The sequence below is a fragment of the Anarrhichthys ocellatus genome, unplaced genomic scaffold (assembly GCF_004355925.1).
Source record: "Anarrhichthys ocellatus isolate YVR2014 unplaced genomic scaffold, GSC_Weel_1.0 scaffold561, whole genome shotgun sequence".
NCBI classification, from domain to species: Eukaryota; Metazoa; Chordata; class Actinopteri; order Perciformes; family Anarhichadidae; genus Anarrhichthys; species Anarrhichthys ocellatus.
The window spans coordinates 1-16,062 of record NW_022280535.1 but is presented as its reverse complement, the minus strand read 5'-3'; the positions used below and the strand labels follow the sequence as shown (position 1 = coordinate 16,062).

General features: G+C 46.7%; 1 protein-coding gene across 1 annotated transcript; it reads left to right on the top strand.

Moving 5' to 3' along the window:
- The first annotated feature begins 3,463 nt into the window (after positions 1–3,463).
- On the top strand, positions 3,464–16,021 carry LOC116376742 (BAH and coiled-coil domain-containing protein 1-like). The gene is made up of 8 exons (XM_031838211.1): positions 3,464–4,420; positions 8,645–8,755; positions 9,055–11,079; positions 11,583–11,694; positions 12,260–12,453; positions 13,112–13,252; positions 14,487–14,677; positions 15,275–16,021. The coding sequence occupies exons 1-8, from the start codon at positions 4,273–4,275 to the stop codon at positions 15,728–15,730; spliced, it is 3,378 nt and encodes a 1,125-aa protein (XP_031694071.1). The 5' UTR covers positions 3,464–4,272; the 3' UTR covers positions 15,731–16,021.
- The last annotated feature ends 41 nt before the right edge of the window (positions 16,022–16,062 follow it).

Genomic DNA, 16,062 nt, shown 5'->3' with positions numbered 1-16,062 from the left:
TTGACTCCTGCACCTAAATACACACACACACACACACACACACACACACGGGTGTGCTCACACACAGACACACACACACACACACGCACAGATTGAAGGCTCAGTGCCAGGGCTCTTGGTGGTTGGAGGCTTATGAAAGGGTCGGACTGACGAGAGGTTGCCAAGTGTACGGCAATAAGCGTAACAGCCAAGCTAACGAGAGTCAGAACCTCTGACACACACACACACACACACACACACTGAGACTGTACTGTCAGGCTCTCAAGCTCTCTCAGTAGTCAGCGGAGGGGTCGAGAAAATGTGTGTGTCTGCGCGTGAGAGAGTTCAGTATATCAGTGTGTGGACAGAGGCTTTTGTTAATTGGCAAATGTGACAATAGAGCATGAGAGGATATTGATCTTCAATCGGATGCAGATCGATTTAACTCGTCATCCTTCCAGGTGTGTGTGTGTGTGTGTGTGTGTGTGTACGTTCGATCAGCAGCATCAGTCCATTCACAGAGCCACAGCAAAGAATATCACTCCATTACGTTATCTGTGTTTGCTTCTTTCACCTCGTGACATTCATTATACCTCCACTATCTGCTCTTAGTGTCTTCCTTTTGTCCTCTCCTGTTTGCTTCTTCATCCTCCTCTTCATCCTCCCTTTCTCTTTAGACTAGCGAGGAACCTTGGGACGGTTTGGCCTGTTATCTGTTGTCTCGCTGTTTTGTTTCACTGTAGATTTCATCAAGCACTCTTCAGCAGCTGCTGAGACAAACGCACAAAAGAGAGTGCAGGGCTATTTCAGGTATAGATTCAATTTTTTTTTATAACTTGGCTCATGCAACATACTGCATATGAGTTGGTTTAATAACTGCAAGAGCAGATCTGTTATAATACAAGAATGAGAATATAACCTTGACTTTTTTTAGGGTGCGTTTTCGTCACTTTCTGTGGATTGTGCATGAAAGTGTTTATTGTGTTACTCTTTCTAAACAGGACTGCCGAGCATTTTGAGCTGAGACTGGTTGATTCATGCTTAATTAAAATCCTAATGGTGTGCTTTAAAGGTGTGAAAACACGGATGCACTCGTAAAAAAATATGTCTTTTTTTTTGTGTGTAACTTTTATCCTTTAGGGTTGAATAAAAATTCCATCTTGAAATATCCCCCAAACTATCACAGGTGTTATTTCATTTAACTCTTCATAGCAGCAATAGTGTGACAGTTATAAAAGCTACTTTCTGTGGAGAATTTAGAATTGTTTCGCCTTTTGTAGAAATATTTCTCCCTGTATGACGGTGAAACATCAGAGTAAAATGGCGTCTCTGAAGCTCTGGCTGTTAAATTCTGAATCACTGAGAACCAAATCCTGACGTTTATACTGTTAAAGCTCCAGACTTGCTGCTATCAACTCCGCCGTGGCTGCGCTGAAATATAAGCGACGTCCCAAAATTTATGTTTGGCCCCGTTATCCATGAGAATACCAAAAATATGCCAAGCAGCAAAACCTGCCCGGAAAAACAAGGCACATTTCCAGCACTTGTTTTTTTTTGTAAAACAGTGTTTAAGTGTTTTTGAGTGGATTTTCCCCTCAGCAAATCACATTACAGTCAATCATAAGTAAACTAAAGCAGATTTTGCTCACTGTAAGTACAGCTGGCTGTATTAGCATGAATAGAAACTCATAATTCGGAGTCTTATTACCCTGAGATTGTCAACATCGGAGGATTCGCTGCCTGTGTGTAGACACGCTTTTCCAACTCATGATGCCAACTGGGAGAAATGGGTGACATACGAACACATTTTTCTACTTTAATTACCACTGAATGACTGAATGGAGCTGCTTTCTCAGTCAGCAGCTTGTATTTATGGTAAATAACATGTGCTTATATAGCAATAAGCTGCGCATAATCATAATGTCACTTGGGTCAGAGTTGGATTTTTTGACATAGATCTGTGGTTGATCAGAACATCCAACCCACTGATGAGTACAGCTTGCGTATCATCTCACTTTTCCTTCAATGTATCTCATCCGTTGTGGCTAATTCGGTGCGTTCATCATTCGGTGTTCCTGCTCAGAGGTATGGGGACGCAGCGGTGATAGATGGAAAGGGGAATGTGCGGATGAGGATAAAACAAAAACGGAAACAGAGGGCAGGAAGAAAAGTAGGGGGAGGAGGAAAGAAAAAGAACAACACAATGACAGAAATAAGGTTTACGTTAACGGCTGGCCTCCAAGATGATTTTCCATATCAGCAGACCAGAGGGAGCAGGCAAATATGATTTTCTCCTCAACTCGCAAAAACAGAAAACAGACAGAGAGGGGAGAGAGGGAGGTGACAGGAAAGAGGGGATGGGGGGTGGAGAAAGGGGAAGAGATGAGTAAATGGAAAAAAGATGGGGATCTGGGGGAAGGGAGATCTAGAAAGGGTGAGAGATTAAAGAACATCTGTGGGGAGAAAGTCAACAAGGAATGCTGAGTATTTACACCACGAAACGTATATCAATATCACTCCTGTTTGAAATCAGTGTAACAAATTTTTTTTTAATGTCTTCTTTAATACAACTTGACTTTTATGGCCCTTGGAGACACTTCAAGATTCATCATGTCATTTCAAAAGTGCATGGCTACTCAGCTTTCTTTTCTAATATCTGTTGTAGTAAACAAGGTGCGGTGAGCGACGAGTGTGCATCAGTCACCATTTGACGTGTGTGTGTGTGTGTGTGTGTGTGTGAGAGTCTGCTCTGCCAGGAGGGGCTTGTGAAACCAACCTGAGTCTTATATGAGCTGTGTTTTATTATGACTGGCTGAAAGGCCACTGATCTACAGTTGTACAAGAAAAGATTTGGACGAAAAAAAGAGAAGAAGAAGAAGAAGAAGAAGAAGAAGAAAAAAACACTGTAAAAATATCCTGTCTGAGAGAGGGTGAGGGAGAGGACGAAAGAGAGAAAATAAATGTCTAAAAGGGAAAGATTCTTCTTCCTCCAAATTTATTATGACTACAGAGAGTGAAAATATCAAGCGCAAAGGATGGAGAGATTTCTACTTTTAAATTGTCTTCATCTGTGTGTGTGTGTGTGCCAGTGCTTCAGATCCAGCTGTATAAATAGACACACACACACACACACACACACACACCTCTTTCTGGTTTGTCTCCTTCTACACACCGCTGCTCCATCTCCCTCTTGATTTATCCCATGCCCTCTCTCTAATGTGCACGCGTGTTCTTCACTGTGTGAGAGAGAGAAGAGAGGCAGATTGGCAGACAGTTGAAGGCACTTGTGGTTGTGGTTGTTAGGGCGTCGGGTCGTGGTTGAGGTGACGGTACAGTACATGTACACGTAAGTGTGTTCTTGTGTGTGTGTGTGTGTGTGTGTGTCTGTGTGTGTGTGTGACTCCTATGCGGACTGTTGTGGTTGTGGTAATTGTCTCTGATGCGAGGCAGCATTTATGGGTAACGGCCCAACCTCCCCCCCCCCTCTCTCTCTCTCTCTCTCTCTCTCCATCCAGTGACTAATTACCTGATTCCCCATGGGTTTGTTTCCTCCTTCCCCTACAACTGTTCAGGTTGTTCCACTAAATGAGAGCATGCTGATAAGTAGAAATACATTCAAACTGAGCCAAACTGAGCTGAGCCTGTTCGCTCACTCTGCTGAAACCGTAACAGGGCGAGATTGAGCGTCTGTGCTCTCTCTCTTTGTCCCTTTCTAATAAGAAGTTTTTACTCCGATAGTTCCAAACTGCATTCCCATGGAATATGATTTGTCAATTCTTTACCAGGGTATGATCACAGGTCATAACCTGGTTGTAGCGTCTGTGGAGTTTACAGCTCGCTTTGTCAGTGACGTTGAAACCAGAACGCCTGAATTTGGAATGCTTTTTCGTGCTCGTTTCGAACCTGCCTTCCCACCTGAGTTGAATCAACCAATTAGTGAATTTTTGTGAAGTGAAGTTTTGTAACCCGTTTCAAGTTTCCTCTGTCACTTGAAGCCATTTGAAGTACAGCTTAAATTTATGCCACATGTCTCAGGCCCCATTTATTCTTGTTCCCGAAATGTTTATGTGATTTTATTATAATTATTTTGATTGGTATAATTGTCGTTATTATTATTATGTTATAATTATAGTTGTTACAAAGATGTGTGAATAACAGATATGTAGGGAGCATGAAACATTCTCTGTTTACTTAATACCTTCTCAATGCTTCTTCTGTGGTGCAGCTTGCTCACATTTTATCAGCCAGCACCTCTCTAACCTCCCGCATCTGTGTCTCTCAGGTGCTTCCTTCATGGGTTCCTTCCTGGCCAGCAGTCTGGGGTCGCCGCCCTCCCACCCTCCTCACCCCTCGGGACCCGCTGCCTCCCCCTCCTCCCCCTCCTACAGGCATGGACCCCATTCGAGCGCTTCCCCTATCTGGTTCCCCCATTCACATGAAGGTAAGACACACACAGGAACACACACACACACACACGCACACACACACATGCAGGAGGTAGCCCAGAGTGCTTGGGTCTCTGGTTAATCCAGGGTCTTGGTTTTGGGATTAGATCGAGATGGAGCCATTAAGTGGTTTAACCAACACTGAACTGAGGCCACACACGCGCAGCAGTGACGCCTCAGACGATGCTACTTATAGAAACACACACACACACACACACACACACACACGTACACAGAGACAACTCTCTTCTGGCTCTGTATGTCAGCATAGCATGTGGCTTTGTGTTTGTGGCGGTTTGTCTAGTTCAGAGCTCGAGCATCCTGACGCTTTCAAAAATGGTACACGACTGATGTCTTCTGCTTCCTCTTGCCACACAAACAAATACACAAATACACACACCTTCATGCAGTGCAGAAATTAGATCAAAACACAGTAATTCACAATATACTTCAGGCTCCTTTCATTCACTCCCCCCCCTTTCACTCAATCATCTTTCAGCCCCCTGCTCTCTGTTAGGGGCCAGTTTTAAGTTTCATGAGCTCCTACACCCCCCCTCACACACACACACACACACACACACAGACAGACTGAAACTCACCCCCATTTCCACCATCCTCTCCCTCTTCACAGTCCCCTCCCCCTCCGACCGCAGCCCCACCCTCAGGGCCCCTTCTGGGCAAACCGACCTCCAACGGCCCCCTTCCTGATCATACACACACATGCACACAAAAATGTGCGCATCCACATGCATCATGTCCTCTTTCGGCTGTTAACCGTTTGTGGTCAAAGAGTGAGCTTGACTTAGTTATCTGTCCCTTTCAGGTATGTGTGTGTGTGTGTGTGTGTGTGTGCGCGTGTGTGTGTGTGTGTGAGAGAGAGGATTTCTCTTTTGACAGCGAGATGGGTCTAAACAGATAACCTCCAAAAAAGGCTTCAACAGAAAGACAGCTTCCGCCACAGGCTGTATTTCTCAACTAACGTTGAAAACGGTCAGAATCTGAATTTCCCGTTTCGCCGGCTTTTCACAAAATGTGAGCAAGTAAACGACAACACCCCGTTAGTGATGTCACCTTGGGAAAGCATTTGACATCTCCAAACATTGTTGCCAGAGACTAAAATGGAAACCAGTCAGCTTTCGGTGCAGACGTAAGCTTTATTTGTTTTCTCTGATATCGTACAAAGTGACGCTCTTCAGTCCTCTGACTATAGGCAGCTTTGACATGACACAGCAGTAAAAAGCACAGGTGTAATCAATTACAACAATTACGACTGCATTCCATTGAGATGAGCCAACATCCTGGCATGCTGACTCGCTGGAATGACTTACTGGGAATCTTAATTGGATCCCTCGTTAATGTTAATAATTACACCTGTGCTTTTCCTGCTATGTCAAAATGTCCCCTGAGAAAAAGGACTCTTCTGACTTGTTTCTTCATATTATTATACTTATAATTTAATTTATATTGTACAGCATGAATTAAGTTGTCTCCCTATCACTTGTCCACTGGTTGCTACAGTGTGTAGATGCAAATTATTTGGGTCATTTAAGAACACTCCATTGATTTTGAGGTAGTTTCTTTTTGTCTCATCATATCAATGATTGCTTTGTACCAGAGGAGCAAGAGAAGCAAAGGAGGGCGAGTCACTTTTTATGGAGGGTCGCTGCTGTTTATTGAACAGTTTTTATTTCCCTCCTAAAGGTTTTAATTTGTCATATTTCCTGTTGGTGAAGAAGTGTTCACACCAGAATTTAATCGCTGCCTCATGTCGACAGGACATTTCTCCACTGAGGCCAAAATTTGTGATTTAGGCTCATGAGTAGAACTCATCAGAGCTGTGTTTTTGAATAGAGATCTCTCCTGATGCAGATCTAAAGCTTTAAAGGGAACAAGACTTTTGTTTGTACAACTGCCTCATTTGCAGCTCATCGAGCGATATATAGCAACAGTTAAAACCCGAAAATGAGCGCTAATGTCGCCCGCAGTGACAGTCTGAAATCAGATTCATAGAAAGAGTCGGAGGCAGGACTTCAGCGTAAACGTGCGAGAGCGCAGCGGCGGTGAGAGCAGAGCAAGAATGTGTGTGTGTGGAGGGAAAATGTGTGTGCCTATCAGACAGATTTTGTGTCTGTGTGGCTCGGCTTTGATGTCTGAACACACACACACTCATGCACGAACATGCGCACGCGCACTACAAATGATTGTTTTTAAGAATTCAAGCCAGGGAGCTCCGGTAGGCGGTCTGCCAGCTGGCCACGGTCCAGAGAGTGGAGCGTAGCCAGCACAGAGAGGAGAAACCTGGCCGATACACACCACTCACCACACACACACACACACACACACACACACACACACACGCACACACACACACACACACACACACACAGTCACAGATGAGACATATTCACGAAGAAATACACCGTTGTTTGAAAAACAGCAAATATTCCCTCGCACACACACATATAGTCTTTCTCTCTAGCTCTCCCTCTCTCTCTTTCTCGCTCACACACACACACACACACACACACACACACACACACACACACACACACACACACACACCTTTCCACTCACTCGTCTGCTCGCTCTCCCTCTTCCACACCTGTCCTTGTTTTTTGTCCCCTATCTCATGTGCTCTCGCTCCTCTCCTTACCTTCGTCTTTCCTCTCATCTCAGCCATCTCAAAGCTCTTCACTTCCTCCTTCATCTCCCCCCACACACACACACATCCTCCGCAACACTCCCCTCTCCATACGCCTCATAGCAGCGCCAGATTGGGGGCTTTTCATATTGACAGCCCTGTTCTTTTACTGGCTTTACATCGTTTGTTCAATCACTAACCTCCGCTATCCCTTCTTCCCATCATTCCCTCCTTTTCCTTTTCTCCTCCCTCCTCCTTTCCCCCCCCCCCCCCCACAAGTCCCTCTGCTGTCTTTGTTTCCCTCTTCCTCTTTCTCATCTCCCCTCCCTCCCTCCGGAGTTTTATCACTCATCATTACCCGGGGGATTGGCTTTAGATGGCTGATAGAGCCTTTTGGCTAATTGTCGCCATTTAGATTCACTGGTTGTTAACCAGTCAGAGTAATCACACACACACACACGGTGAAGTGTACACAGTCCTGCATTTACATTGCAGCATGAACACGCAGACACACTGAGTGCCACACACACATGCTGGGAGCAGTGAGGGGGTGTTGGTGGTTTTGCAGTGCGACTGTGGAATGCGTAGGATGAGTTTTTATGGAGTGCTGTTTACTTTGGCCACCACCGTTAAACTTTTAACGGCTGCCAATTAACGGGCCGGCAAGGACACTCTGTGGGGCATGAAACCAGCTGCTGGAGAACACACACACATACACATACACACACATACACAATCACAATCCAAGCCTTTTGCCCCATAATGTGGAGTTGTGTGTCTCCAGTGTGGTGTGTGCATGTTTGTGTACTTGTGTATGTGTGCGGCGTTGTCGTTGAGGTGGGATGTTACTGGAGGGAAAAACAGCAAAATCATCACAGGCGCACGCACATACACAAGTACACAAACATGCACACACCACACTGGAGACACACAACTCCACATTATGGGGCAAAAGGCTTGGATTGTGATTGTGTATGTGTGTGTATGTGTATGTGTGTGCGCCTGTGATGATTTTGCTGTTTTTCCCTCCAGTAACATCCCACCTCAACGACAACGCCGCACACATACACACCGACCCTCACCCCATCCCCACACACATCCGCCCCCGACAACACAAACCAATGAGACCTCCTCTATCCTACGATACAGTTCAACGTCCTTGAAGACGAGGAACAGAGTGGAACGACCATTCACCTCCCAGTGACCTCCTGGGAGGACTGTGTGTGTGTGTGTGTGTGTGTGTGTGTGTGTATTAAGGAGGGGGGGTTGCGATGCTTCATACTATTTGTCCTCTTGGTTTGGGGAAAAATTCCATCCAGTTAAATGTTGCAAACACTTGGCAGTAGCTGTCTGCTGTGGTTTTTGTCACCACTTCGTCCACTGTAAATAATGTCAACTCATGAGGCTTGTTTGTGTAAAAGTGCATTTATGGTGAAAGAAGCACTAACTGGCCATATTTTTTCTGTGTTTTTCCAAAATGGCCCCATTTCATGATAGATTGTTGAGATAAACTGTTTGTTTAGAGGGCTGCTGAATGTCAACGCTACAGACAGACATCAATTCTCTCTCCTTGTGACAGGGTACCCCAGCTATTCAGGAAGTCTTGCTTCTCCTTTTCTCCCCATGAGTCCCCTGGATCACCATAGCAACAGTCTCTACGGACAGCACCGCTTCTATGAAACTCAAAAAGGTAGGTGTGGGTGCGTGTGAATGTGACAGAGTGAAAAAATAGCTTCATATTTCCCAAACTGCTTAATCAGCACTAACCACAGGAGTAAGAGCGGCTGGTAACTCGGGTCTAGTTTTTCCAGTTGGCAACTTCTCATTCCCTTTTCCCCACATACCTGCAAACACATTTTAATATAGTAATTTTAATCAAACTTTATTAAAAGTAATGTTTTTAACAGCTACTTTGCAGCCAACTCTTCTCTCTATATTTTCTAAAACCCCTCAACTTTAGGGATTTTAATTCTTCTCCTCGTCCCCCAGATCACTTCTACCTGAGAGGCCTTCCTCCCCAGCCCCCTCTGCTCTCCACCAGTCACAGTCTTCCTCCGCTGTCCAGGACTGCCCCCGGCCACTCACTTGGCTCTTGCAGCCGAGAGACGGACAACGGGGGAGGCGGTGGGAAGAGCACCAAGGACGTGGGTGAGAAAGGAGTTTCATCCGTGTCAAAGGCGAAGGAGCGATCAAGCAGCAAGGAGCGGCACCAGGAGAGCAAAGAAAAACAACATCAGCTTCATCATCACCATCCTCATCAGACGAATCCTGCCACAGCTCCTTCTGGCCACCACCACCAAGCTTACACCCACCCTCACCATGCCCTCCTTCCTCACCTCGCACCACAGGGCAGGGAGGAAGACCACAGACACTCTCTGGAGCGACACAAGGAGTACAGAGACAGTGAGTCAGCCAGTCAGGAGACGAAACACATGAGTGCCTGTAAGCTGTCCGGTGGTTCGATAGCAGAGACTGGAGGAAAAGGGGGAGCACTGAGCAGCTGCAATGGTGGTGGGGTTGGTAGACCTCCATCTGGAGGAGGCAGGCGGTGCTCCAAGGATGGAACCGTAAACGGGGAGATGAGGATCAGTGAATCCTCAGCTTCTTCCAATGAATGTATGAGAAGAGGTGCGTCTAACGCAACAGCCATCTTGGCACCTCCTAACCCCCACACTGTGGCCTCCTACTCCATGCCTCCCCCTCCGCCACCTCCTCCTCATGCTTTGCACATGGGCTCCACGGTGGCAGGAGGGTGGCTACATCACGCACATCACCATCCTCATCCCGAGTTCTACTGTCCCCCGGGCCCTCTCACACTGACACCCTCCAAAGATTCTGCATCCACCCCTGGAGGGTCTGGCAGGGAGGCAAGAGTAACTTACGTGCCCTCAGTTGGGCCCCTAGGAGACCTGGCAGCCACCGACTGTCGTGGAGCAGGAGGAGGTGGGAGAAAGTCAGATGACAGAAGCGGAGAAGGATCTTATGAAAGTCCCTCTCATCACCACAGCCGACCTAGTGTTTGCCAAAAGAAGGACAAATCGCAGCCACACCAGCAGCAGCTGGGATATGGCAAAGCTGACAAACCTCCTGACTGGAGCCACCAGACGCAGCACTTCCACAAGCCCAGCTCCAACGCGAGCTCTCAGTCTGAGCTGCGGTCCTGCAGCATGGACAGATCGTCATCCTTCAGAGATGTAGAGGTTGTGGACGATGTTTACCGGCCCTCGCTCCCACTAGAGGCCCAGGGGACACACCTCGGCGCTGAACAGGGCACACCTAAGAACGGCCCAGACACCAGCACTCCTCCCTTCAGGGACTGTTCCCACTCAGGTCCTCATCCTGATGGGAGGGTGGGGTCAGGGGCAACATCTCAGAGGGAGGGACAAAAGGTTGCAAGGGTACGGCACCAGCAGCACAGCAGCCATGGAGCATCAACAGAAGAGAGGGGAAGAGACAGAAGTCTGACAGCGCCTTCCTGGGGGGCTCGAGGGGGCTACCAAGAGGACCAGAGAAAAAGCTCCCATCATGCACCAGTTGGTAACGGTGAAGCAAGAGGGCTCAGCATCAGAGCTCCAAACAGTGACCACAACCAGCCCCATTCTCAAGTGCTGTCTCGCTCCTCGTTGCACACCGCTGAGGGCGAGGGCAGTGCTATGAAGAATCTAATGAACTACAGCTCCCAGCAACCTTTGCTGCTGCCACAGCGGGGCCCCTTTGGAGGTCTGGGTGGCCTCAAGCAGGGTGGAGAGAGATCAGAGAAAGGGGAACGTGGAGGAGCTAAAAGCAACTCTTCCCTGCAAGAGCCTCCCAAACAATCGCTCCTTCCTCGCCGAGGCTCCACTAACGAGGGAGAAAGGGGGGACAGAGGTGGGAAGGAGGCCGGGGAGGCAGGTGAGGGGGAGGTGCGACAGCCTCCAGTGGGTATTGCGGTTGCGGTAGCCAGGCCCCCCCATCGTTCCCCAGACAACACCCCTGGACACAGCAGACAGGGCAGGGTGCTGCCCAGCATGAAAGGTCAGACATCATTAATGCTCCTTGCGCTGAAAGTCAATTAATGCTATTTCTGTGCTCCAGGCTACATTAAGGGCAAAATCCATGATTAAACACTTGAGCACAGTTATTGGTGTTGTTCAGTAACATTTCTTGGTCCTTTTTGACGTTTATTGGGGACTTATTTCTATGATTAACTGGCAAAACGAAGACAACTTTGCAGAGAAGCTTTAAGCATGTCGGACCTTTAGACTCAAATTACAAACAGTTTCTGTCTCCATGTTGCACATTCAGGGAGAAAGTCATTGTACAGGCACATGTAGAAAAGGTACAATGTATGGCATGCAATGAACATCACAATATGTCATCATTATGTATACAAACATCTGCAGGTAGACTTTCCCTTTTTTTTTATCACCAGAATGTCCTCAGTGCTTTGTGTTTTCAGACGTGCGTACGTATGTTTGAAACATACTTTTGATGACAGTCGCCGTAAGCGTGTTGCTTTGATTGTATTCACAATGCAGCAGTGTCACGCCACGTGTATACTCTTGGCCGGGAGGCAGAGGAGAGGAAGAGGATGACAGAGGAACAGATCAGCCTTCATCACCTGGACAGAGAGAGAGAAATGATCATCAGGTACACTTGTAGTCAAAAACACCAACACAAATGAACACACACACACACACACACACACACACAAGCACATGGTAGCATCTATTAATTTTTCCTCTCATCTGATAAGCTGCAGTTCTTTTCTTCTCTCTCTCTCTCTCAGTCTGAGGTTCAGATTCTCTTTTCTCTCATCCCCTCACTCCATTTACTCTTCTCACCCTTTGATGTGGTATTTCTGTACCCCTTCACTCTCTCTCTCTTCCCCTTTCTCTCTCTCTTTCCCTCTGAGATGAGATGTGGTGCATTAATGTTACAGGGACTAATACGGATGTCTCTGAAGTATCAGGCTCTTATTATGTAGTCATATTAAGGGAAGAAAACATATAATGAGAAATCATAGACCAGGCACAAGATGATGGCTGTTCCTTTTGCCGTCATATTTCCTTTTCTTGATGATCATAATGGTAGTAGTGGTAATGAAGATGACAAGGATGAAGATAATGGTCATAATGATGGTGATGATGATGGTGACAATGAGAGGGATAATAAAGATAATGACAAAGTTCACCCCCGCCTACCGCCACGACAGGGAAAACAAGGACCGCGTGGAGTTCGCCAGGATCCACCCATCTAGTAGTTGCCACGGTGACCTGACCTCTCACCTCTTGGTTCCCGGAGGGGCCAGTAGGTTAGGGGCCGACCCTGCTGCCCATGCTCACCCGGCTCACCACCACTGGATGCAGAGGACAGGAAGTCCCTCCCTCTGGATGGGGCATTCATACAGTGAGTAGAGTGGAGGGGCAGCACGTGATGTTTTCACAGCCAGTTGAGCACAGTTTTGCTTTACAGTCTGCACCTTAAACGCTCTCCTTTCCAACAGTAATATGTTTCTTATTGTTTTGTTGAGATCACATGGATTACCATCATATTGATATTTGATGTCTGGGTTTTTTGTCTTTCTTTTGTACAACCATGGGGACTTTGTTAATAATGCTGAATACAGAGTTTTTCTTAATCTATTTGTTGGAAATGTTGTATTGAGAGAAGGTGTTTAGAACAGTAAATGTAAAAACATAACAATTGCATCCTATAATTGACTTACACAGACAAAATCAAATAAATCAAACATCTAGAAAAGAAGAGACTTCTCATGCATAGAGGAGCAGGAGTAATAAAGAGGAGAAGCAGGGTTCAACACCAGCTTCCTAAACGATCCATTGATAAAATACAGTCATTTTATTGAAACTCCACATTGCTCCAGCCTGCAAGCGCCAGAAGTTTGCTCTTTACATATGTTTGAAGAGCACCAGGGAAATTTTGTTTGTTGAGTGGTCCCAAGATCTACCCTCTAAAGCACACCGCTTTTTTTTTTGGGAGTAGTAAAATAAATATTTAAATGTCGCCCTCATTTGACTGTGTTATGCGTGTGTCGTTATTCTAGGTCTGAGCCACGTAGGAATGAGCCCCGGCTTCCCACCAGGTCTGCCCAGCCCTCTGCAGCCTGTCTTGGGGTCGCTCACCCAAGACCCCAACTCCCCGCTGGTGGTCCTTCCTACAGAACCCGGGCCTCATCATCACCTCGGTACGCTAAGCATCCTTTTACAACAGCACACACACACGCACACACACATCCATCAAAGCCCATATACATTGTTGTCTGCCCGTACTTACTGCCCCTGTATACCTCCCTCCGTCTCTCCATTTGTACCATCAGAGCCGCTGCCATTTCTCTCCCAGAGTTTTAGTATCATTGGCTAATCATAATATAATGCTCAACTAAGCCCCTCTGTCAGTGGGACCGTGTTTTATAGCTCCGTTAATGGGAGCAGCTATTCCATTGCCCCCCTCTGCATGTGCCCGGCATTATGCAAACCATTTTAACTGGCGTTCATCTCTTTCACGGTGAAGCACTGGACTTTGTGTGTGTGTGTGTGTGTGTGTGTGTGTGTGTGTGCGTGTGTGTGGGGAAATCGACAGTTAGTTGTGTTCATGTCTGGATCAACACGAGACATTGCTCAGTGTTAAAGGTTGTTCTGTACATCTCAGCCATTGCTAGAGAGAGAAAAGAGTGTTTGTGTGTGTGTCTGTGTGTGTGTGTGTGTCTGTATCTGTGTGTGTGGGTGCGTCAACCCTGCTTTGCAAACAGGCTGTGAAATTTAATTATCTCCCGCCTCCCTTGCCTCGCTCCGTGGGAGTTCCTGCAGAGAGGGGAAGTGCATCCACTGAACCCTTCCCCTGGGAAACATTAGCCCACTCAGGCTAATCTCACAGAACAAAGGTTCCCAGCGACAAGGCAGCCAAGGAGGGATGTGCTTATGTGTGTGTGTGTGGGTGTGTGTGTGTGTGTGTGTGTGTGTGTGTGTGTGTGTGTGTGTGTGTGTGAATCTAAATTCATATGTGGCCAGGAAGTGGCTTTGAAAAAGATGTGTTTCCTTGAATAGAGAAATGCCATCATTAGACCCAGAACGAGCTAAAGAAGGTGAATGGAGGATGTGAAGCATGCATTCATTGATTGTGTCTAAGGCCAAAAGACAGCCCATACAGGTCACAGTTGTTACATCTTTAGTTAAGGTGGCCGAGCTCCTCTGCAACCCCAGTTTCAATATTCACAAGAGCAGTTCAAGAGTCCATTGACTCAGTTTTTCTTCATGACTTTAATGCAACGGTCCATGAAAATAATGTTGTACTGACTATTTTATTGCCAACAGGAATGTCTTACTTTCTTCTTTTTTGTGCCAATTTTCTTTGATTTTTTTCAAATCAAAGAAAATATTATGGAATCTTTTATTTCTCATTCTCTCTGTTTCTTACTCCAGACGTTCTGGAGCAGTCAGGTCTGTGGCCCCCTGTGTACGGCGGCAGAGGCCCCCCTTCTCATCTGCAGCATCACCCCGTCTACTCCCGCTCCTCATTCTTACGGCAACAGGAGCTGTACGCCCTGCAGCATCAGCACCAGCAGCAGCAGCAGCGAGCCATGGAGCACATGCAGCGCCACTCCTTAGGACAGGTACTAATACCAATGTAACCCAGACACATTTGGTTACATTTTTGTCTAAACTTTAGAAACATATTATTGTGAAACTGTGGGCAAATGAGAAATAGGAACTGTGGATATATTGTGAACTTATGCAATTGTTCATCCTCCTCCTGAGTAGTCAGGACTAAGATACAGCGCCGCTAATCATTTGTTTGAACAGCTCTCAGTTCAGATCTTATCGACACTAAGAGAGAAGCATATGCCGGTCACGCTCATCAATAATTATTAAAGTCAACGACTTCTTTTTGGCAAACAGTTTCATTGATAAACAGGTGTTTGCGTTGTGCTTTTGCACTCTCACATTGTCAGATCATTTGGCAATCAAACACCGCGGCTGACTCTGTGACGTCATTTTTCAAGGCTTTCCGGTCAGAATATCTTTGGGGTATTTCTGTGGGTACTATCCCTATTTATTTTAAGTAAACTGCTGCATCTTCTGCTTGAGACAAAATGCATCAAGAAATAAAACATGGGTTAAATTGCTGTGGTTGAAGTGTTTTAATTAATAGGAAATATTATGTATTTATTGTTCCTTAAGCTACTATTTTCACCCTCTTGTTTCAACAGAGAAAACACGATGAGCATGCTATCACCATAGAGGACTCTTCCCACGAATCTTCCGCATCTGGAACTCCCCCCTCTTCATCCTCTTCTTCGTTCACCACCTCCCCCCACATGGCCAAACCTTTCTCACACACCCTGCCTCCACCCAAGACGCCAACGCCGTCTCCGGGGATGTGTCCCAGCAGCCGCCAGTCACCCTGCTACCACTCCCCATCCAGGAGACCTCACCCGCCAAACCCTCTGACCCCTGCGCCGAGCCCGGCAGCGGCCGCACCCCGCTCCCCGGCCCTCAGCCCCGCTCCTTCACACCTCTCTAAGGGGCTGGAGAGGGGCAGTGAAAGAGGAGAGGGACAACCACCTCAGGACTACCCACAATCCCTAGAGCCAGGTGAGTGTGGAGAATTCTGTAGGCGGGTTAATGGATGCAATGTATTAATTCAAGAAAAAAAACGTTACTAGTAGGCTGAACAGTCAGGTAACATAACTATAGACAGAGAGTTAGAGACAAGGAAAAAGGCTCAGAGATAGACAGATGTAGTTTGAGAGAGATGGAGGGTTCTGCTGCAGAAATATAGCCCCGGTCTTTGAAGCGTGGCATTCTTTTGATTTTGCAGAAATTGTTTGAAGCATGGCTGATCCCTTGCTCTGTGTGTCCTTGAGTGCGTGTGTGTGTGCAATTTTCTGTGAGAGCTAAAGAGGGACAGCGGGCGGGTCAGCCATTAAGGTCAAAGAAAGCATATGGGCACTCAGTGTGTATATGTGTGACCTGCCAGCGTGTGTGTGTGTGTGTG

Excerpts from the sequence above, each read along its gene's own strand:
- LOC116376742 (XM_031838211.1), top strand. The coding sequence starts at position 4,273 with ATGGGTTCCTTCCTGGCCAGCAGTCTGGGGTCGCCGCCCTCCCACCCT. Across the intron at positions 11,695-12,259 it reads GAGAGAGAAATGATCATCAG|GGAAAACAAGGACCGCGTGG; the intron begins GTACACTTGTAG and ends CCGCCACGACAG. Across the intron at positions 12,454-13,111 it reads CTGGATGGGGCATTCATACA|GTCTGAGCCACGTAGGAATG; the intron begins GTGAGTAGAGTG and ends TCGTTATTCTAG.